The sequence below is a fragment of the Poecilia latipinna genome, unplaced genomic scaffold, assembly GCF_001443285.1.
Source record: "Poecilia latipinna isolate Pla-1442-1.1 unplaced genomic scaffold, P_latipinna-1.0 Scaffold3107, whole genome shotgun sequence".
NCBI classification, from domain to species: Eukaryota; Metazoa; Chordata; class Actinopteri; order Cyprinodontiformes; family Poeciliidae; genus Poecilia; species Poecilia latipinna.
The window spans coordinates 96,378-120,430 of NW_015115723.1; the positions used below are offsets into that span (position 1 = coordinate 96,378).

A 24,053-nucleotide genomic window follows, 5' to 3' on the forward strand; every position below is an offset into this window, starting at 1 on the left:
AGAACAAACCATCCAGTAGTACAGACGCCTCGCATCTCCTTCATCACACAGAAATCAGCGGACTCATTCGTCCACTTCTCCTGACTGTTCGCTTTGAGGCTCATCACCAGAAAATACGCAGGATTCGCTACTTCCAATTCAAAGTGCTTCCTTTTTGTTTCCAGAGATGCCTTAAAGTTCCCAAACATTGTTTTAAAGAATCTTTTATTTGGTGTAGAAATACTCCATATAGATCTGATCTGTCTTTAGGATTTTAGATTTTGAAATAAAAATGATCAAATGCAACCCAGAATCCCTAAAATGTTTGGCTCTAAAGTAGAATTAGACTTTATTATTACACAAAGACACAAGAGTGAATTTGATAAAAATGTCTTTGCGTGGCTCCTGGAACATAAATACTGAACTTTTGGTCATTTTCAGTCTTTTCAGATTCATCCAGAACGCTCAGTATCAACTTTCATGCCGTCCAAGGCAAAACGATTCAAGATGCCTTCTAGGATCTTCTTACATTTTACTTCGACTATGACATGATGCGATTTTAATGATGCGTTATGACATTTTAAAACACTATTTTTATCACATAATGCAACGTTACATTGTCACTTGATTTCTGCATAGAACATATTCACAGACAAACTTTTTTTACATCTTAAGTACAAAATGTATATATTGTTGTACAGTTTTGATTTCATTACTACTTTTTTTTTTTTTTTACTTTATACTGCATTTAACAATTAATCGATTACCAAATTAGTTGACGATTATTTCAATAATCTGATGAATTGTTTCAGCCCTGCTAATATCGGTTCTCCTCCTGCAGGTACGGATTGGAATGCCTCTTCAGATACTACAGCTACGGTTTGGAGAAGAGATTCAGGTTAGATCTCTTCAAAGACTTCCAAGAGGAGACCCTGAAAGACTTTGAGAAAGGTAACTAGCTTTGGCTAAAGAACGCTAACCGAGCCAGAATCTGATTGGTTGCACAAATCTGTTTGATGCACTCAACCATATAGTAACACTAAAAGAAAAAGAAGTGTTTTGCACAAACTTTTAACTGCTTTAAAGACAAGGTGCTGTTGGGATTTATTAGGTGCTGCAATTTTACCAAACACTGAACGCTTTGTCTTTGCAACTTGAAATACTGGGAAAAAGAAGAAGAATTCTTTGGATTTCTCCGCTGGCATTCACCCTTCACTGCAGGATAAGTCATGAACATTTTCATTTGTTTTCCAGGAAATGAAAGGCTCTGCGTATATGCTGTTGGTGCCCTAAAGGGACTGATGGAGAAGGGGGGCAGGGAGGGGATTCAGTCAGGTTTGGTACACAGAAGCAGTAGAGAAGTTGATGGAATCTGTTTAGAAAAGAGCATGTCCCCTCCCTGTGTAAGTGTGGCTCTTTTAAAAGAAGTGAAAACTGGTTTTAGACGTCATGATCCCTCTGAACCTGTTTCAGCCGAGTGAAACCAAACGGGGGATTGAACAGGAAAGGCTTTAACTGTTTATTTCCTGTTCTAGATGGTTCATTGTTCTCTTTATAAGTTTCCCTTTAGAGTTTCTGCCTCAGTTTTTTTTTTTTTTTTTTTTTTTTGAAAAGGAATTGTACTGCATTCCTTACTGAAGATGAGGGTGTTTTCCATGGAGTGTGTATAAATCTATCAGTAGGATGCTTCTTGGAAATGTACAAGCATTTGCCATTAAATATCCAACAGTGCTGTGTAACAAAGCTGATGGAAATGCTGTTGACAGTCTTCCCTCTGCATGTAAGTACTTGTAGCTGCATATTATAAGGGCTTTATTTAGTCAGATCACTGATCTCCAAAAAAATCATCTGAGGTTTTTTCAATGTTTTTCACTAGCCTGTGTTACTGCAATTTATTGTATCTTAGCCAAATAATTTAAGTATTTGAATGAAATTGATATTTTAAGCTCACTTTCAATTAAGTGAGGTGAAATATGCTTATCCCAGTTAATCTGCTGCTTTGTTTCTCGCTCTCATAGTGGATGTTTAGCTGAGTAGTCATTTAATCGGTTACCAGTCCTGTCCTGTGGGTCGTCCTTTCACCAGACAGCTGTCCTCTCCAAGGTGTCACCTTCACATGTGAAGGAAAGCATCAATAAATTAACTACAAACATATTCCTTCTACTAAAGCTTACCCACATTTTTGTTCCATTACAAGCAAAGACTTTAATGTGATGCAGAAAAACAGCTGAATTGACTTAAAACATTTTTTTAAACATAAATGTACTGAATTACAAATGTATCTGCTAACTCTACACAGTACAGCTCACTGAAATACACCAACAGCTCCACTAGCTTGGTCAAACATTTATAAACAACTTTCATTTCTCCAGTCAGTGAAATTAGGAGTAGAACAGCCAATGGAAAATAAATAATAAACTGATAAAAACAGTTTATCAGTTCATAAACTGATAAACTTTTATAAACTTTTGTATGTATTTGGTACATACTTTGGTCAAATATGTACCAAAGTACATATTTGACTACTTTGGTCAAATATGTAAAAACTAAACTGTAACAAACCTTCTTTCAAATGGTTCAGAATGTGCAATTAGGAATTCTAAAAATAATGTAAAATTAACAATAAAGGATGATGTCACTCAGTCAGACCACAAAGCATAGAATTAGACTGAATAGATCTTCCCTTATGGATCAAGAACATTGTCACCGATACCCAATCTAGAATTTTTTTTTCCATATCAGGACTGATCCATATACTAATATGTGATCTCTGTTAAAAACTACATCTTGTTGCTACGGTTGTGCATCAGAACTGTCCGAAACTTTAAAGGTCGGTATTATGTAAAATCAACTTTATTGATCTTTACATCATGTTATAATGTTATTCCCTCATCAAAAACATGCCTGGAGTGTTGCTTTGATTCTTTCATGCATGTTTGAGAAATCCTTTAATCTCCATGGCAACCATTCAGCCGTGCAAAACGCCTGCTTAGACCTAGCGCCGCCTTAAAGCTTCCGAGCTTCCGCCTCACAGAGCAGCTCTTTCCCACTCAGGTCCTTCAGACTGGCCAGCAGCAAATAGCAAACACCTGGTGGAGCTGCTGAGCTCATTATAGGAGCTTCTTCTTAATGCAACACTGGTAAAAAAAAACATTGTTAAACATTGTAGAGGAGCCATGTTGTGATTACTTCCTGAAGGCAGAGTTTCAGAAAGAGCAGGAGCTTTTTAAAGAGACAGAGGCCCAATTTCAAGGCATTAAATTAAGGAGTCAAATCTCTAAATCATACTTATAGCATTTTTATAACAGCACAGGTTAACATAGTCTCTTGATTGTGCTTTAAAATGGCACTATGTCCCTGAAAAATACGTAACACTGGCCCTTTAAAGCTAAATGTTCTTTTCCCTGTAGGTCAGCTGTATGGACTGGAGAAGTTCTGGGCCTTCCTGAAGTATTCCAGGATAAAGAACCAGCCCATTGACCCGAAGCTACAGGAGCACCTCTCAAAGTTCCGGAACCTGGAGGACTTCAGGGTGGTGGTGAGTGTTTGAGACCTCTTCCTTCTGATTGGAGTGTTATTTCCCGTCAGTAATAGACAGTCGTCACAGATTTTAAGCTGTAATCCTCACCTGCAGCCTCCAATTGGAGAAGAGGGCGGCAGGAGGAGATATCCGTCATCCTCGGCCGGGGATGAAGGAAGGCGTCGAAGACACCCTTCCAACTCTACCTCAAAACCCGCGCAGGCCTCCAAATCCGCCAACGTGCCCCCCCAGCCGACCGCCGCCTTGACCTCCGTCTCCACACAGAGCTCGGCCAAAGACAGCACCCAGAAAGCGACGGCGCCGTCCAACCCCGGCAAAAAAGCGGCGAAGAAAGATGGAGTTTCCCCCAACAAATGAAGCTCCTGGCCAATGGAGAGAAGCGGCAGCCGCTCTCAGGTCACAGCGAACCGCATGGACGTGAAGCAGCCGAGCGAACGAGCGAGCTCAACTTTAATTTGATTGTTTTTATCGGCGCATTTCAGTTTTAAAAGGAAGCAAACGTAGGCAGTAAGCTTGAATTTGTTTGCCCGGCGACAGCTCATAACGTTTACAAAACAAACAAAAAAAAAAATGCATTCCCCGCATTTTGCCTTTTTTCCTGTTTCTCTCAGATGCCAAACTCCTTCGAGTACGTTGATCGCTGTAAACTGCTCAGATCTTTTAAAGAGCTGTTCAACTGTGATTGTAGGTTGCCAAGATAAGAGATACGGCGGATAGTCTTGTGTGCCTTAAATCTGATCCATCATGATGTCAAGAGTGTATTAGATTTTTTTTTTTTTTTTTTTTTTTAAGGTCTTCCTTATTGTTCAGGGTTGGAAGGACTCTAAAAGCAACGCTACTTTACTAGTTCACCAGCCCCGACGTCTACAGTTTCCATGGTGACAATCAGGTTGACGGGTGCAGTCATGAATTACTGACCCTGAGGCTAACAGATGTTTCTCAGCCTGACTGCTACATATCACAACTAATCTAAACTGGGTTTTTTTTTTTGTTTTGTTTTGTTTTGTTTTGTTTTTTTTGTTTGTTTGTTTTTTAATTAAAAAGCTGCAGAAATCATCCCATTATTTTTCTGGGAAGATTTAAATCCCGTTTTACACCCAGAGGTAGCTTAATTTATTGTTTTATTTTAGTTTTTTGTTTTGTTTTTTGTTTTGTTTTTCCATTGACTTGATTGAATTAATAGTCTTAGGCGATCATTGCAGTTTTTATTTGCTTGTGCATTGAATATAATACAAAAAATAAAAATAAATGTTTCTGCTGGAATTATGGGTGTGAGCTAGTGTCATAAAACTACAACATTTTTAGCTTAAAGTTTACTTCATATTATGTTTGAGGCTTGGTGCTCTAGAGCACTTTAAATGTTAACTTTCCTTTACTTCATTGGACATAAAAGGTTTGAGTTGAATTTAAACAAAAAAAAATTGTAAATACTATAAAAAATCATTTACTATTCCATTATTCATTTGATTCGAAGAAGTGATTTGTTACCAGTAGTGTGTTTGAGTGTTTCAGAATAAAGTGTTGCATGTTCTTGACTTGTAAAATGCAAAAAAAATATAAAATAAGTCTGATTGTACAAACTTGTTTTGTGTCGTCTGTCCTGCGTTGCTCTGTTCGATGTCGTTGAGCCTGATCTGCAACATTTTCTTCCCAGCAACACCTCAGTGAAGTCGGTTGAGTCTGATTGTCTGGACTTACTGTTTATTCTTTAAATGAACACATGAACCGAGGTGTGATGTTATACCATGTAAGTGGATGATAGGCAAGTATTTTTTTAAGAAAAGACTACTGAAACTTCTAGACATTTAAATGTACAGAGAAACCTCAATGTTGGAATGAAAAAGAAATTCACATTTCCTTCCAATGGATATATAAAAAGCCTAAATCTCTTCATTTGGATTAGTTCGGGGTTTTTTACTGAGAAGTGCGGGGGTGGAGGGGATTAATTTCTAGCTTTCTGGTTCTCAGTTTATAAAACTGTCCTTTTACGTGTCACTCAAACTATTATGTTTGAACATGTGCCAAATAACTAAATGGAGAAATAATTACTTGCAAACAAAATGTAACAAAATGACTGAATGAGATGTTACATCTAACTGCATCAGTGAATATGTGATCTCCAGATAGCGGTCTACTACACGTCAGTTAATACATGATTATATTTGGGCTAATTATTTATTTTAAAAACATACTATTAAACTAACTTAGCATGATTGTGCTGTCTTCAGGTAGGGTATTTATTTTTGTAAACGAGGACAAATCGCAGTAGCTCATTTTTAGAAACCTAACTGGTAGACGGCATTCCTATCTATGGTGGGCAGCATCAGATGGCGAGACGGTAACAATTTAATCCTCCCGCACAATAGGAAGCGACAGAAGATGTGCGGCAGATGTCACGGTCGGACAGCTTACAGACAACACGTGTACTCAAAACAGCAGAATCACTAAAACAAGTTTTTATCAACTCAAATCTTTCTGAAAGGGAATTTATCCTCTCAAGGGAGCCTAAATTGCTTTTTTTTTCCATTAATCATTCAGATGGCAATTGAATTAAATAGTATCTTATTGCTAAAATACTCAAATTATTGGTGATCACGCCAATATAATTAACAATATAAAGAAGTAGTAAAATGCAACAACTTAAAAAAAATTCTAGAAAAGTTCTGAGATTAATTAAAAAATATTCTGATTTTTTTTTTTTTTTCCCAAGCCAATTTTTGACTTCTGGAGCTCAGTAGTTTCCTTGCTTTTTCTTGAAAATTTCTGAGATTTTTGGCAGAAATGTACTCCCTTTGTTAATACGCCATCCTTTAGAATTGCAAGAGGCCATGTGGGATTTATTAATTTCCATATCAACATTTGTGATGTCACCAAGCATACAGAGTGATGGGCAGACTGTACTGATAAGTCTTCATACTCTCATCCAAAATTCATGGGCAAAGCCAGAGTGGATCGATAGTCATCAGGTAGATCTATCTCTATCTTTTCTCTGTCTGCCTCTAATCTCCTCTTCATCACTTTTTCCCTGTTGACTTAGGAGCTCAACCCACACAAACAAGTCAGAGAAGATATTTGAAATGCTTACATAGATATGTTATCATGGCCAAGCCAGAAAATTGTTGTTTTTTAACAGAGATATCACAAAATATTTTAAAAAATAGATCAGCACATCTCTGCAGTCGGTACATTTATAGAATATCAAACGCACATTTGGTGGACTCAGAAGAGGATTTAGTTCAGTCAAATATCATCTGAGGGCATTTTTCACCAGTCTTGGTCAGAATAAGAGAGTGTTTTCATCTGCAGGTGAATAAATATGTTCAAGGTCAGTTTTTGTGCCTTTCACAAACCCTCCACACACCACGTTTTGACTTGGCAATGTTCACTAACTTTACACTGTAAAAGTCCTCAGTCGTTTAGGTTTTCTGTAAAATTTGCTTAAAAGCTCTGACTCACCTTAATGCTGAAAGTGAGACCAAAATCATTTTCAGAATTCACACCTCATGGTCTTTTTTTTAAAACTCACTGATAAATGGATCCGTTCAAAATTTTATGTAGAACCCTAGTTCTATCTGAATTAACACATCCTCACATTTTGATACTGCGTGAGTATCACATGTTTCACTGTAGATAAGGATTTGTTTATGCCATCACTGGCAAGCTATGAGCATGTTTTCACTTGTATTTTTGAGAATATTTCTGATGATCTTCAAGTCTTTTGAGATTGAAAAACCTCTATCAGAATCTAATCTGGACTCTAGCTGGGACATTCCAAAACAGTAATGTTGTTTTCAGTCAGAAGAAACATGCAGGTAAAAATAGGTTCAACTGTAAAATTGGGCTACAACGTTCAATTAGAAAAAAAAGTCTCTCTACTTTCTTAGGCAAATTCGTCACTAATTCACCGTTCTCATTGTTATTTTCATTTGTATGGAATGGTCCGCTGTATACTTTCAAATCTTATATGTTTTAGTTGGCATGTTTTTGTTTCGTTTGATTATTATTGCTTACATTATTCGAAATTCATGCCAATTTGAGCTAAAATTTTAGAATTTCTGTTACCACTCTGTCCCCTTCAATGTCAACTCGTTCTTTTTGTTTGGTGTCGCCATTCGCATAGTTTATTTCCTTATGCTATGTTTCTAGGAGAAGATTCCCGCCGTTTCTGTCTAGCAGAATACCGCGGGCTTAACTGTCACTGATGGTCTCTTGTCCCGAGTCATCAATTTTCGACACTGAACACTTGCTCAACTAGTGGTTCTGGAATTCCCGACGGCACCTGAACGCCTAATCTTGCCAGGGGCGGGTAGGCGCAAACTGGGCAGCATGGCGGACGATGGATTCAGTTGGAGCGGACTAGTTGGCACAAACGGCGGGCAAGGGGCGGCGGACTGGTTAGACACGCTCGGCTTGGGCGGAATGTTGCTGAATATCAGCATTTTGGTACTGGTAGTGGCGGTTTGTGTAGTAGTGTACCGGCGGTGGGGCAGACGGCTCGTATCCGACGGGGCCGAGGACGGCGAGGCCCCGATGCTTACCAAGATGAGGAGACGGGACTTCACTTTGGAGCAGCTGCAGGAGTACGACGGTGTCCAGAACCCCCGCATCCTCATGGCCGTGAACATGAAAGTTTTTGACGTGACCAGCGGCAGAAAGTTTTACGGAAAAGGTGAAGGGCTTGCGGACATTGGCTCTAAAACAGCGGAATTGGTTGACACGTTGCCGCCTGTAGTGAGGCTTTCTGGACCAAAAATTGGGCGCAAACCGCTCTAGCTTAGCTCCTTGGCTTTGTGTGTTTTGAATGGGATCATAGCCGTTAGCTTGGTAGCGTAGCTTTTGAGTTCGTGACTTGTAACAATAACAACTCCCCCCAAGTTTGCATGTACTGTCAGTTAAGCTGTGACATTTTACAGTGGCAGTTATATGTTAGGACCTGAATGTTAGTAGTAATAATTTATTATGCTAATGTTAGCCAGCTAGCCTGTTGACATGCTTGTAGATACGGTGCAGCTAGGCTGTGTAGTCAGTCTCCCCGCTTGGTATAGTGACTAAAACTATACATATTGAACATTAATGTTTATCAGACCGGATGAGGGGTAGATTTATATAGGAAAGGTTGAATTTAGCTCCTCTGTACAAAGTGAAGTAAAAATGTGATTTGGTTGGTTGTTAATGCTAAAGAGGCCAGTTTGTTGTGCTACACATCAGTTCAGATTACTCTGAAGTAGTAGTCCTGATTTGCAAGTTTAGAATCTCAATTTACCTGTAGGCTGCTCCGAAATCTTCATATTCATTCCATATGAAACGAGAGACAAGTTTTGATTTTTGAATCAAAACTTCCAAGAATGACAGGCCATAGAAAACAGTTTTTGATTTGTTTTTATTTTTTCCTGTTGTGAAAACTCAAAAGAGTGAAAGAAAAGGGTTGAAGTGTGTTGAAATAACCTTAAACAAAGTTTAGTTTGAAAACTAATACAAGTCAAAGCTGGACATAATTATTCTACAGTAGTGACAGACTGTAAAATGGACTTTTTGATTTCTGAAAGCTTTATTCAGTTTGTGGAAACAGGGCTGAATTTGATGAGTTTACAGTAATCTAGTTCAAGTTTAACCATTCAATGTGATTTAGATTTTGATCTACATCAGATCAATCATAGTACAAAGTCTTTAAATTCAGTAGCATATCCGTTTAGGCAAGTGGCAAAATGAATACCGAGTACATTGTCATCTTGTTGGGTCTGTATTGAACCGTCCAGATACGATTCTAGCAGTTTCTTATGTTAGTTTGCTTGTTAGTCCAGCAGACCTGAATAACTAAAGCACAGAAAAACTTAAAGGGCCGGAGCGTCTCCCTGTGACAGTCAGGTGATGTTTGTGGAAGATGATAAAAGTTTCAGCAATGACTTGCAAGAAAAACATCTAATCACAAGCAATATGTATTTGCTACTTTTCAAATGGCAAGATTTCTCAGTTTACTTGCATACAAAAGTCCTGGTTTGAATGTTTGTTGTTGCAGCTTGTGCGTCTTTATCACAGCTCTCCTTTCAGAGCTGTGTTTACAGATGGGCTTTTCGGGGTGTGGTGAGCCACTCCCACCTCCACCCATCTGGCTGCGGTGGGTGCAGGACTGGTTGGAGACTTGCCCTGCAGCTTTGAAACAGTCAGAAATTTAAAGTTGACCTCAAATTCTTCTCGCTAGTCATTGCAGTATGAGGAAAAAAAAAAAAAACTATGATGTATATTCACAGAGTTCTCTGTAGCACTGACAGGATTAACCCTCAAAGGTGTGCATCGGATTTTTTTTTTTAAAGTGATGTTCTTTTATGAAGGTTTTGCATTTTCTTGATTATCAGTGTATAACATGGGCTAAAACACCACAGGGCAGATACTGTATGTTTATGTCAGAATTTGACATACTTGTCATATTCTGACATATTTAACAGTTCTGCAATAAGCATTCACTTTAGTGGAAGTTTCTAAGTGAATATTCTTATTACATTGTTTTTATTAGTATACATTTCATCCACCCCTCAATTTGATTTTTATAGAATAATGGGAGTAAGAAGTGGTAATATTAGCTCGTTGTTAGCCTGCTGCTCTATGGCCATACAGCTGTTTTAAAATATTGTGTAAAGTTGAATTTTTTTAGCTTTACATTATGTTATAATGTCATTTCTTAATCAAAAACATACCTGGAGTGTTGCTTTGATTCTTTCATTTATGTTTGAGAAATCCTTTAATTTCCATGGCGACCATTCAGCTGTGCAAAACACCTGGTTGGACCTAGCTCCACCTTAAAGACACAGCTCCTCCTCAGAGCTGCAGTTCCCACGCTTCAGAGTTTCAGCCTCACAGAGCAGCCCTCCCCCTCTCAGTTCCTTCAGACTAGCCAGCAGCAATTAGCAAACACCTGGTGGACCTACACATCTGTTGAGCTCATTATATGAACTACTTCTCAGTGCAACCCTGGTAGAAACATTGTTAAAGGGTTAATAGAGGAGCCATGTTGTGATGACTTTTTGAAGGTGGATTTTCAGAAAGAGCAAGAGTTTCTTAAAGAGACAGATATGATAATATGACCAGAAATTTATAAAGATCACACACACGTTTATTTTGAATTAATGGCTGAATTGTTCAGTCATGGTTCTGCCTCTTTTTCTAAGTTAACTTCTCCTTTTGGCATCTGAAAAGGTGAACAGTTTTCAGTGCTATTCAACACTGAAGAGCACTGAAAACTGTTGAGTGTCACTTTGTGGTTTTTACTCCTTTAGTTTCCACACCACACAAACAGCTTTAAGCAAGAAACAGGTGTATGAAATGCAGCACATACACACCCACACGGGTGAGGGTAGTGAACGAGTGTTTAACACACCAGGGTTATTTCCTCCTGTGTTTGTTTTCTAGACAGCTTTAAATTTAACTTTAATTGAATCTATTAATGTTTAACTGGGTCTAAATAAAATGACAAAGTGATCATTAAAAATGCAACAGATATTTACAAATTAAATTAATACAGCAAAATTCACAAACTCTGCTTTGAAAAACTATTATTGAATAGATACGAGTGATTTCATAAGAAATTAAACTACATGTGGTATAATAAAATTAAGTCTGTTGTAGCAACATAGGTAAGATTTTAGTGGAAAATGTTTTTTTTTCCCTTTCTTTTTTTTTTTTTTTGCAAAATCTGTGATTAGGTCTGTTACAATAATAAATTGGTAATTATTGCAATATATGGTAATGTTGTTTTGAGGCCATTTTCAAGTAATATATCAATAACGCCATAATAATGCGAGTCTGACTTCTCAAAGACTGATAAATGTTAATTTTGTAAAGAACACTGCACTCTGGGACTGGAAGATAAATATCCAAAATAAAACTCGACAAAAAAGAAACAAAATCTACTTGGAAACAAAACCATGAATAAAATATATTAGTCTTTGTGAGCAAAATTGCCCTTCAAAAAATATCAATCATCAGAATGGAAATCGAGCTCATTGTAACTTATCATGCTTTTCTTTTTTTGGGCAGCAGCATTAGCTCTGACAGCTCAGTTATACTTAGGATATTAGAGGGCATAATCTTCCTGAAATTGTCCATTTTAACTTATTAAATAATAAGCATGCAGTGTTCTTCACAGTGGCCGTTGTGTTTCGGTTCCTGCAGACGGCCCTTATGGTATCTTCGCCGGCCGAGACGCTTCGAGGGGCCTGGCCACCTTCTGCTCAGAGAAGGAGGCCCTGAGGGATGAGTACGACGACCTGTCAGACCTCACCGCCGTACAGATGGAGAGCGTGAGGGAGTGGGAGATGCAGTTCCGGGGTACGTTCACGTGGACGTTGAGGAAGTATTGGATTGGTGACCCGAGCAATGGGTAGAAATATCTCCTTCTCAACAACGTCCATTTTGTTCAGAGTCCAAACGTCTCCTGATTTCCACTGCATAAGCCTGAAAGGGTTTGAAACGGAAACCTTTATTTCCGTTTTGTGTGTCACTTATTTATTGTAATAAATAATACATTTTCTATCTGTTGCGGATAGAAAAAATAAGGTACATTTCTGNCCAAAAAAATTTGCTGGAAAAAAAATGCAAATTTCTGAGTTTGAAAAAGTTCAAAATTCAGATATGTTCAGAGTTTGACAAGTGGAAAATGTAAAACTTTTGAAACACAGAAAATTTCCAAAAGTCTAAACTGTTTGACTTTTCAAACTGAGAAATGTTTTTCTGTAAAATGTTAGTGTTTTGTTTTTTGAAACTATTGAGGTAAATCTTGAAATTTACATTTCTTAATTTTTCCAAGCAAATTTTCAAGTTTTTCTAGAAATTTACTTACTAAGTACTTAAAATAAAGACAGTTCTTTTTTTTATGTACAATAGCCCTAATGTCCATCAGTCATGAGCCACAGACTACAGTTCACTGAAATCTACGTTTAACCACTAGAGACCTGGATTCTCACATTTCCTCAATTTTGAATTTGATGTATTAGTGGCTAATTTTAGACTGAAGCCTTTAGTAGTAATGTGAGGTTGGTGTGTGTTTAAATGACAGGTGTGTGGTTACAGTTTAAAACTGACTCAAGCAGCTACAGGTTGGTGTCATCACAGAATAATGTTTAATGCAGGTAGACGTTTGAACTTTTTAAGTTGCTGCTTCGACATCCTGTTGAGAGTCAAGCAAGCTTTTATTTATTTAGGAAGAAGTGAAAACTCTAAACTTGGCTCCTTTGGTTGAAAATATTCAACCCAATCGTTTGACTTCCTAAAGATTTGCCTTGAAAAAGCCCCAGTGGCGTTCAGTCGGTAATCGTCTCTGCTGGTGCTTTCAGAAAAATACGACTACGTCGGGAGGTTGCTGAAGCCTGGAGAGGAGCCGTCGGAGTACACGGACGAGGAGGACATCAAGGACCACCTGAAGCACGACTGAGCAGTCCCCATCCCATGTACCAAAGCCAGAAGCCCCCAAACAGCTGTAACTGACCGCCCCGGACCACCAGACCCCCTCTACGCATCGTCCCGGCCCCCGTCCATCCACCGGTCACTGCTCTCTCTAGTCCCTGTCTGTGTACTGAAACTCTGAATCCGTCTGGTGCTGCAGCTGTTTTGGAAGGGGAAGGAGTAAAGTCTCGACAACCAGACCTCCTCTCTCTCTCTCTTTCTCTCTCTCATTCTCTCTCACCCGCGTCATCCTACGAAGATGAGCGCCAACAGAAAGCCTTTGAGGAGCTTTTGCTTTATTCTTCGTGTTTTTTTTTGTTGTTTTTTTTTTTTTGTTTTGTTTTTTTAAATTAGACAGCTGAGACGTCTCTGGGGGGCCGTTAGACGTTAGTCCGAAACCGGCTCGTTTGGAGGTTAGTCGGGAATTGTCTGGTCTGGGATAATCAGTGGAGCGGGGCGGGGGGAGGAAACGCCTCTCTCTCTATCTTTTAATCTTTGGTTCAGCCACATAGCAAACGAAACCGCTTCAGCTTTGAGAGAAGCTCATCAATCAATCACACAACTCAATTTCTGTTCAGACCATCTTCCTGCCTGGATGAGAGGGCAGATCTGTGGCCTAACCAAGAGCAGTCTGGCAGGCTTTGCGTTTATCTGTTGTGTTTGTAGTGTATTCACTACTAGTTTTCTTCGTTTGTCACCATGTGATTGTATTTGTTAAGTAGCATATAGAGGGGACAGTGTTCCAGCAGCATTATTGTTTTGTTTTTCTTTTCATATTTCATTGCAGGGGCGGGGGTCAAAGGTCTTCGCTACACGAAGCTTGTTTTAAATCTCATCAGATGGACTAAATCACTGATTTGGGAGGGGGGCTAAAGGGAAGGTGATAAGGCAGTCCTAATCAATTGACAAATTGTTTACATGCCTCACAAGCCAGCTGCAAGTCTGTAGATTTCCCCTGAAAATGGTCCAAGTATTAATCGTGCCTTATTTTGTTTGTTGCGTCAGCGCCGACGGGTCTAAGAAGGTAAGCGGAAGGATGGAAGTGTCCGTTTTTTTTCCCCTTAGACTCAGTCCAACCCCCCCTCAGACATTAAAGGCATTTGTTGCGTCAGTCGTCCGTGCAGAGACTGTAATATTTCCCCACTTCTCAAACTTTGTACATAGACCCAATAAATTACTCAGTGTTACTGCCATATTTATGTAGTGGATGAACTCCATATACATATAATGCTATGTCGTATTGGCCAAAAACCCCCCATTTACTTTTTTTTTTTTTCTGTAGTTCATTTTGAATGTGGGTGAATTTTTTTCCAAAAATAAATCAAGTGATTCTAAAGGTGTTGCAAAAATGCTGCAGGATTGGACCGGGAGCTGTTCTTGCGAGTTTTGTTCGTAGACATTGCTTATCCTGTAAATATATCGTATCGTTTATTAAAAGCATGTGCAACATCAAAGTCAGCTATGCCGAGGTTTCACCACATGTATTTAAATGTCAGGCGCGTGTGCGAGTGTGTGTGTGTGTGTTTGTGTTCGTGTGAAAGAAGCAGGAAGCGATTTGTTCATGCATAATAAATCAATTTGGTTAATAATGGAAAATTTTTGCTCCTTATTTGCTTTGTAAGAGGGTTACTTGGGGAGGATGTGTCCGCGTCCTTAAAAGGTTTTAAATTCAATAGGGGAAAGAAAAAAAAAAGTAAGTTAGCCTTAAATGCGTTAATCACAGCCTCACGTGTCTTAACTTTTATGGTGACAGGACTATTTTGTGTCGAATATTCTATGTAGTTAATTTTTCTCGCGGGGCATTTCTGTCAGGTGAAGGTTTGGGTCGTGTGCATCTTCATTGCGTTATGTGACTCAAGGTGCTAACTAGCTCCTTTGCTAGCTAGCTAGCTTTTTTGCATCTATCGTGGGTAAATATTTTTATCACCAGTTGTCTGGACAACGTTGCTATTTGTTCATTTCTGCTGCCTACCCATATGATGCTACTTTCATTCTGTGGCAAAACACCTGGCATTGCTATTTTATAAAATATAGCCTTTTCTTTTGTACTTTTCTGCATGATGCAGGTCTGAAATTTGATTTATAATGGCTTAAATTAATTTTAAACCACCTACAGAAACCCTTTTAGGGATGAAAATATTTTAGTAGCCGTACCATCTGGTGTACACTCAGTAGATAAACTTTTTAAACTTTGTAGATGATATCATGTTTTAGGAGAAATTTTAAAAGATAAATTTGAAATAAAAACAGAAAGGGAAATAGAGATGGTTTAAATTACCTTGGTTAAAATGACAATATTCAGGTAAATAATGAATTACTTGTTCAATAATTTGAAGAATGATTAGGGGCAGGGCTCCAGTTAATGTTCTCTTTAAAGTAAAACTCTTTAATTTCTATTTTTAGGTTTTAAAATAAAGAAAAAGGTAAAAACCTTTGCAAAAAGAGGACGAAAATATTTTATTCTATGGGAAGAATTTGAAGATGCATGCACAGAATATAGCGAAGGGAAAAAAATCCACTAGTTTTCAATAGAATGACAAGAAAAAACAGATCTAAATAAATACATTCTGCATGTCTTTTTTCTCTTACTACCCTTCTGTCTTTCAAGCTACTGTTGAATGAAGGCTACTAGTGCCATAAAAATGATTTTTATTTTTTTTTAAAGAGTTGGGAGTCACTGGTGGGGCTGGATCAGACAAAGCATTCCCAGCAAAAAAAAACTTTATGTGAAAAAATATTTAATAAATGTGATTATTTTTTACCCTAAAATAAAAAAAGCTGATTAAACAATCACTGAAGCACTGATGAACCTTTGACCTCATTTCCAGTAAACCAGTGGGTGGTAGAGCTGGACAGGTTGCTGATAATTCAGGCAGAAAGACTAATAATGAAAAAAATATTCATCATGTCTGAGGCTCAACTGAGAGGTTCCAAAAGAAATAAAAAAAAAGCACGTTGCATCAGTATGTATTAGTATATCTGAAAAAAAATTATATTTGTAAAAGTGCAATATTTCTTGCCAGTCATCTTAGAAAGCATCACAGAGTTTAATTCCTTATTTTGATGATCATGGCTTACAGATAATGAAAGCCCTAAATTCAGAGTCAAAAAATTAGAATACAGAAATCATCAATGGAAAGTCACAGTGTGTAATTAGAAATAATAATTAGAAACTTAACTCAAAACCTGCAAAGGTTTCCTGACCCTTTAAACGGTCTCTCACTATGGGTCAGTCGGCTACATGATCAAGAGGAAGACTGCAGATTGGATGGATTTCATTGACACCCTTCACAAGGAGGGAGAGCTGCAAAAGGTCATTGCTGAAGAAGCTGGTTCACAGAGTTCTGCATCCAAGCATATTAACAGAAAATTGAGTGGAAAGAAGATGTGTGATTGGAAAAGGTACACCAGCACCTGGTCTAATGTGATATTTTAGTTCACTGACACACAGAATTTGAGGTTTTCTTGTACCCACAAGCCATTATTGTTAAAATTGCTAAAAAAAAAATGGCTTCTTGTCTAGAGCGACATGCTTAAAATGTAGCTCTTAGATTAAATTAGGAAAGAAACTAAATTCATACGTTTCTAATAACAAAAGTAGTATATCAAGACAGTTGTTATACTGGGTATAGGTTAATGACACCTGATATTTTCTATTTGACTTGTCTTTTTTTATTGCAAATACAGGAGACAAGTTCATTTGTCTAGTAAACATTTAATTTAAATACACAAATAAAGCCAAATGAGCTGGGTAACATTACAATTCATACGCTACTAAAAAAACAAACTTTTATGAAGTTCTGCTCAGATAAAGTGGGGCATGTAGATTAAGTTGTATTCTCCACATTTGAGTGTAGAAACTATGAAGTGATGATCAAAGTATTTTAATGTGTAAATAATATCAGCAGCATGTAAATAATATGACAAAGACTATCAGGATATTACCAGTTCTAACTTTTTAATAATTTCTGTCACATATCACAGTGGCTGCCTGCAAAAATATTGACGATTCTTATTATGGCCATATTCTGTTCTATTGTTGCCAATTAGATTGTTGGAGAAACTAACCTGCAGAGTGTTGAACATTAGTAAACATCGGCATATGATGTTTAAGGTAGCCAGCATTTCAAGTCAAGGTGTCTGTCCTTTCTTTACACTTGAGCACCTTCAAGATAGCCTTGCTATTAATTAGTAACATAAGACGCTAACTTCTGTTTCCGTTTGGCTGCTTAGGATGGCAAATTTGGTTTTCAGCAGAAAAAATTACATCTATAAGGATTTAAATTCTTCAAAAACTAAACTACAACATAGGAAAGCCAGATCATGATAGTTATGATCCTGTTATGTGAAGTAACTTGCGCCACAATAAACAGCCATTAACTGGAAGACGTGTTGCTTGGTCTCCTATTCTGAATGTTTCACAAATTGGAAATATATGTAAGTCTATTTGTTTTAGTCTCAGTTATCCATCATTAAACACTTAATATTAATTGGAAAGTTATATTAGTTATTTAGCTATTGCATTGGGCTGCTTCTCAACAACGGTTTTACAACCTATTAGGAATGCACCAATATGAAAATTTGGACAGATAACCGATATTTGCCAATGTCATACAGATTACATATGTTTTTTTACACTGTCTAACAGCTCTGTTCCTAACAGTAAAATTATTGCTCAAAAACAAAAGGAGATAAAGATAAAAGATGCAGAGATGTTTGGCTTGCTCTACAGACCAAGAGTTCTCCGCAGACAACAGGAGCGAGTGGAGCGCCGATTATCCATCATTCTACTCCAACCACATCGTGGGTCTTTTAGGCAAAATCGTCGCCATCTGGTTGCCATGGTACTTTCAACAGAGCCAGAAGCAAAAGATGATTTTCCTGCACAAGTTGAGCCAAATTCTGAATAGTCTCAACGACAGAATCTTTCTAAGCTTTCACCTAATCCTACAACTCGTAGAGGAGGATTGTGAAACCAAATAGATTGAATTTGTAACTAAAGAAATGATAATAATGAGTGTAAGTATAATACTCAAAGTTTAAGGAAAATATTAAATATTCACACTTCTATTGTCAATGTTTTTTTTAATTAGAAAAAAAGACTGTAGAAAAAGACTATATTTATTATCATACTGGAAAAAAAGAGAAAATTACTAGGTGTTTCCAAAAATTGTTTCTGACTTTTTAAAAGCATCAGCAACATTTTTATTTTTTGTCAGGGTAGATGGTATATTTCTAAAAATTGTGAATATTCAATATTTGTATCTGTTTGCAGTTTAAATTTGAATTTATTTGTGTGTAAATATGGTTATTTTTTTAATTATTTGGCTCTTTGGGGATTCCATACACTGATTCGTCCTTTCTCAACAAAAAAAGTAGTTCTGAGAGGTCATAGCTTAATCACCAACCACAGCTCCACAGCGCCCTCCCCTCTGCTCCGGTTAAACCCGGCACTGCACTGACTATGGGAGTCCGTGTTCGACTTCTAACCAAAGCACGTCGACCATCACCGCTTTATAAAGCCAACGCGGCTTTCTGGGTAACTTTCAGCAGGCTCCGGAGCAGGAATGACTCTCCTCCATCTCTAATTATTTACTCGCCACCTGTTTCCTCCCGGCTGCTGCACCAGCTCCGACATCTTGCCCGTTTTCAGCCAAACTACGGGACTTGATTATTATTCTATGACAACAGCGGCTACAATTTTCCCCTCAAAATAACGTCAGCTTGGGAAATTTTTTTTTGGTAAGTTATAAATAATAATGATTAGTGTGGTTTGTTTTGTGCATATATGTGTGTGTGTGTGTGTGTGTTTTGTTTTTTGTTTCTCTTGCTTCCCCCGGGATAGACAGACAGTCTTTGTGTGTCTCTCCTTCATTAGGGCAGCAATGGCAGAACATCTCTCTCAAAGTGAACTGGACTACCCATTCAAACTTCTGGAGTATTTCAACGGCTTCAGGGTGTCAAAGGTAAAATCACAGCGTGATGGGTAAACACGTCACCGTTCGATGTGCTGCAATCAGAGCACTCAGACATTTTCAGACACTTTATTTACAATGCATGATATTTTACGTTTTTATTCCACTGGGCAAATATTAACATAAAGAACCTTAAAGTTAAATTAAAATAGATCATGCATATGCCACCTGAGGCTGGTAAAGGTTCCAGCATCTTCAGAGAAACATTCTGTAAGATTGGACTAAACAGCCATTCAGTGAGGAAGAAATCATAAAAACTTAAAAAAATTAAAAAAAAAACATTGGAGAGAAAAAAAGGGAAACATTAGCCAGGATCAGTGGCAGTTTCTGATACAGGCAACATGGGCAACTGCCCAGGGCAGCATCTGGGCTGGAGGGGGGGGGGGGAGCTGCATCCTTTTTGGAGGGATGCTGTAACTTCCTCTGGACAGGATGTTAAAGTTTGTGCGCAATTGAGTCTACTGACTGATCAATGACCCTAACCACTACCAGATTAGTTATAAACAGACTTAAGGTCAACAAAGTCAACGGGTTGTAGTGTCCAGCTCAATCGTTTGACCTCAGTCTAATAGAAGACTTGTGGTTAGAGCTAAAAAGGTGCGTTTAGTTTAGTTTATTTAGGGTCCGTTTAGGATTTAGCTGCAGGAATGCTGCCGCTGTTCTTACACAGTTTTTAGAAGTTCAACAGGGAAAAAAAATGGCAACAATAAAAAAATGACAACATGGCAGAATATATGTAATTTTAGGCTAAACTATAGTGTCATTTAATCAGTTCACAACCAGGAACTTGCATTGTTTACAGCTTACTAAAGTCATTGTTTTATCTGTAGTTTCACATCGTTACTATAGTTAAATATAACACCAGTTGGCTTTAAATTCCAGAGTTGCGCACCATGGAACAGTTCTTTTTTGTGCGAGTTCTAACTTTTTGGCAAAATGCATCCCATTTTTGTAGCATGCTTTGTCAAATGTAAATGTGTCTTTCGGCTAAACAATACAGGGTTTCCCCCAGAAAACTTGCTACGCCTAGTGGTAGGGGGCGCTGTTGGGCAGTCCACCAGCAGCCCACCATGTTTTTGTGGTGGGCTGCTGTGAAAAAATGTAAAAAGTGACAATAATTTGGAGGAAATATTATGTAGAAATGACAGCATGTGAGGCTAACAGGCAGGCGCAGGGACGGCACAATTGATGCACCCCCCACCCTGAGCACCCAGTTCACTGCTTCAGCTACAAACCTAGCTTAATTTGTCCTTACTGTCACTGTTATTGATGTATAAAAAAACCCTCTATTTAAAATAAACAAACAACACTTAGCCTGGTGGGGTGTGGGGGGAAGTAAAGCCTGGTTACCCTCCAGGCTGATAACACACAAACAGAAACTCTGATTTATATTTAGAAATAATATCGCAGATATTCTTTTATGAACAATATTTCTGAAAAACACAAGTAGTGAGTATTTTTAATCCATCTTTAATGGAAAGTCATCGGTTATTTTTCCCTCTACCCATTTCAGTAATGATATTGCTGATTTGTTTAAACCATAGTTTCTCATCTGTGGCACTGCCTAGGAGTTTTACTTTTATTGGATGATTTATTTATTTTTTTTTATCTGATATTTTTGATCTACTTTGCTGTGTGACTCAGTTCCACCAGGTCTGGAAACTACTGTTTAAAAAAACATGAACAAAGACTGAATCTGAAGGATGCTATAAATAAACATCCATCTAACAATAAAACCCTCATCACTTTTTCGGTATGGAGTGTTTTCGGTAACCGTAACTGGCTGAGAGGAAAGGTAAATACTTGGTTGTATTCCTGAACATGAAGCAACAAAAAGGTGATGTGAACTCTACGTCTGTGACTCAGATGATATTCTCAGCCTGTGAGCTCGGCGTCTTCGACCTCCTGCTGAAGTCCCAGGACGCCCTGAGTGCTCAACACGTGGCGCAGGAACTGGGCACCAGCATGGACGGGATGGAGCGGCTGCTGGACGCCCTGGTGGGCATCGAGATCCTGGAGGTGGAGACGGCCCAAGGGACGGGTGAGGAACGGGAAGACCTCCAATAACCGACAACTTAATTTTAATGTCACTATTATTATATTTAAAATAGACAGTCATTTGCGTAATCGTTTCAAAGTCACTGATAATAATTTGATGCCGATATTTAAAACATGACATATTTTTTTTATTATAATAAGTAATATTATAACTTTATTCTGGTAATATTATGTCCTCATTTTCATTTTATTATAACTTTATTCTGGTTAATACTATGTTTCTTATTTCTTCTAATATTATGGTTTCATTCTCAAAGTGAAAAACAAAATTTTAGCCTGCTGTAAACATGCTGAGCTTTAGCTTGACTCTCCGTCTGAGTTCGGTTCTGTTCAGCAGCAGGTCTGGAACTTTCCGTGTGACTTTGTGTGTTAACCCAGCTCTGTACAGCAGCACAGACGTAGCTAACCTTTACCTGGCCAAAGGCAGCGCCAAATCTCTTCACGACATGATCATCTACCGCTCCCAGACCGTCTACCCGCTGTGGAACAACCTGGTGGACGCCATCAGGTCAGTGGGCCGCTGCTGCGTCACATAAGCATCTGTGAGAGCAGGAGAAGGGAAAACCAGGCAAAAGCATTCCTGTCACATGCAGTTTCATGCATTTTGTCTTGGCTCAGCCACAAACTTTATTCTGTTTTATTGGGATGTTAGATAAATGAAATGAAAGGAAATCTACAAATAAAAATCTGAAAAGTGTTGCGCATGATACATTAAAATGAGCTCGATCATTTTCTTTACAGAGACATCATAATCCATTGTAATTATAGATTTGTTTGTGTGTGTTTTATATTTATTTTATTTATTGATTTTCTTTTTTTTTTTTTTTTTTTTGCTTTTGTTCGTTATTTTGGGTGTTTAAAATATCTTCCAGCTCCAGTGCTAAGTGGTGTTTGTTTTTTTTTTAATTATTACAAAACTTTAATTTTTTGCTCTTTGAAAGGATGACATTACAATACTATGGCATTATCAAAATATTACTTGAAAGTGGTCTCAAATTAACAATATTATTGCTTATCGTAATAATTGAAAGGAAAATATATCGTCTAGTAAAATTTGTTATCAGGACAAATTGGTTATTTAATAAAACAGAAATCTAGGGCAACTAATTTCATGGATAACATGATAAAACAGAATCAAAAACCAAAAACACTCATGTATACAATAACCTCCTTAACAGCTAATCTATTTTATACATTTGTATCCAATGTTTAGTGCTAAATCTACTTGACAATACATTTTACTTAGTTGCAAAAAGCAAATTGAATAGAGCCCACACTTGTTGACTCCTGACCCCCACTGGGTTCCAAACCTTTATTTTGGGAAGAATTTGGTTTAAATTAAAGCATGTGGTTGTGGAGTGACAAAATGTGAAAAAGTTCATGGGGTGTGAATACTTTTGTGAGCCAGGGAGAATGAAACACATTCAAGCTTCATGTTCTGCAGGGAGGGGAGGAACCAGTACGAAAAGACCTTCGGTCTTCCATCTGGCCACTTTTTCCAAGCTATTTACAGGTTGGTGCTCATCTGATTGCTTAAAATGCTTCACTGGTTTACCAGTTACCAGTTTGTTGGTAACTATAGAATGACTCCCTCCCAGGTCTGAGGAGGAGATGCTGAAATTCATGGGGATCATGAGCTGTCACTGGGTTCTGGACGGACACGACGTTGTGACGGCGTTCGACCTCTCTCGCTTCCAGAAGGTCGTTGATCTGGGAGGTGAGGACCCACAGCCGTCCACTCTCACCGCCTGCTGCATTGTAGGTGGCTGTAAAAATCTGTGCTGTGTCTTCAAAAACTCCCAGGTTGCACTGGTGCTCTGGCCAATGAAATGGCGAGAGCGTATCCCGCCTCGTCCGTCACCGTGTTTGACCTGCCGCAGGTGGTGGAAGCGGCTCAGAAACATTTCAAACAGGAGGACAGTGGCGTTACATTTCAATCAGGTAAAGCAGATTATTGATCATTATTGACCCTTTAACACTCTCTGGGTTGAAGTGTTCAATTTTATTTTTATTTTTTTATCTACTATATACATATATATATTTTTTAACATAGCATATAATATCTCAACATAAGCAATACTTTTAAATAAAAGTTTCCTGAGACATGAATATGAATGTGTGGTAGACAAAAACATCTTGGAAGCTAAATAATATTTAAAATAGTACTTTATAAAATGGATTTTGAAATTGAGAAAGACAGCTAAAGTGAACCCCACACTAATCCAAAAACCAGTTTAGAAAATCCTAGATCCACCCTTGCTAGCTAGCTGAAAGTTATCTAGCTAGCTAGAATGGATTTTCCATCCTAAGCTAAACAAAACTTAGCTAGCTAGCTAACTTGTGCTTATTTTAATGGCAAATATATGCTTTACTGTACTGCTGTGTCACAGCACAAGAAAACCGTCACAGTTTTTAACTCAAGACTAAATAAACCTTAATAATTGTATTACAGAAACTCAACTTATTACTCTTACCTGGGGAAGCTATTCTAGAAGATGTGGTCTCCATCTTCTTCCCTTCTNTTTCTCTTTTTTTCTTAAGGCTGGAAAAAACACCTAAGTGACACAAACTAGCAGAAAATATGTGAAAAAAATATGCAACACATACAATGTGTTACAATGTTAACATGTTCTGGATGGTTTTTATAGTATGTCCAGTCAGAAATATTTGGTGACAAAATACATTTTGTGTAACTGTACAAGACATACTAAAGTAAAGAAGGAAGAAAAGAGAAAAGCAGAACTAATAATCTGCTTTGATTTGTTCCCTTCTCTGCATGCAGGAGATTTCTTCAGCGATGAAATTCCTGGTGCAGACTTGTATGTGTTGGCCAGAGTCATTCATGACTGGCCTGAAGAGAAGTGCCTGGCGCTGCTGAAGAAGGTCTATGAGACTTGTAAGCCAGGTGAGTTCCCCCGTAACCAAGGGCATCCCCATACATTGGCTGGCCGATAAATCTGTTGATTTTCTTAATTTTGGGAGATCGGTCAATATTTAACACTGCTGCACATGTGTGGGTAACAATGTTGCCAATTTAGAGACTTTAGTGCTATATTTTGCAACTT

At 38.0% G+C, this 24,053-nt stretch overlaps 3 protein-coding genes across 8 annotated transcripts in view; all 3 read left to right on the top strand.

The window, feature by feature from the left end:
- larp1b (La ribonucleoprotein 1B) overlaps positions 1-5,096 on the top strand; it is a 48,931-nt gene extending 43,835 nt beyond the window's left edge. For all 6 annotated transcript variants that reach the window (XM_015022787.1, XM_015022789.1, XM_015022790.1 and 3 more), the window contains 3 exons: positions 821-930; positions 3,390-3,517; positions 3,614-5,096. In XM_015022787.1, the coding sequence (XP_014878273.1) occupies positions 821-930; positions 3,390-3,517; positions 3,614-3,877 (502 nt within the window). In that variant the 3' untranslated portion in view covers positions 3,878-5,096. The remainder of the gene's footprint in view (positions 1-820; positions 931-3,389; positions 3,518-3,613) is intronic.
- A 2,519-nt stretch (positions 5,097-7,615) lies between these two features.
- pgrmc2 (progesterone receptor membrane component 2) lies at positions 7,616-14,551 on the top strand. Its single transcript, XM_015022793.1, has 3 exons — positions 7,616-8,189; positions 11,687-11,842; positions 12,847-14,551. The coding sequence occupies exons 1-3, from the start codon at positions 7,847-7,849 to the stop codon at positions 12,942-12,944; spliced, it is 597 nt and encodes a 198-aa protein (XP_014878279.1). The 5' UTR covers positions 7,616-7,846; the 3' UTR covers positions 12,945-14,551.
- Positions 14,552-18,229: 3,678 nt separating this feature from the next.
- LOC106940144 (acetylserotonin O-methyltransferase-like) lies at positions 18,230-23,943 on the top strand. The gene is made up of 8 exons (XM_015022785.1): positions 18,230-18,697; positions 18,834-18,921; positions 20,797-20,971; positions 21,367-21,496; positions 22,433-22,501; positions 22,587-22,705; positions 22,792-22,929; positions 23,771-23,943. The coding sequence occupies exons 2-8, from the start codon at positions 18,841-18,843 to the stop codon at positions 23,941-23,943; spliced, it is 885 nt and encodes a 294-aa protein (XP_014878271.1). The 5' UTR covers positions 18,230-18,697; positions 18,834-18,840.
- Positions 23,944-24,053: the final 110 nt, after the last annotated feature.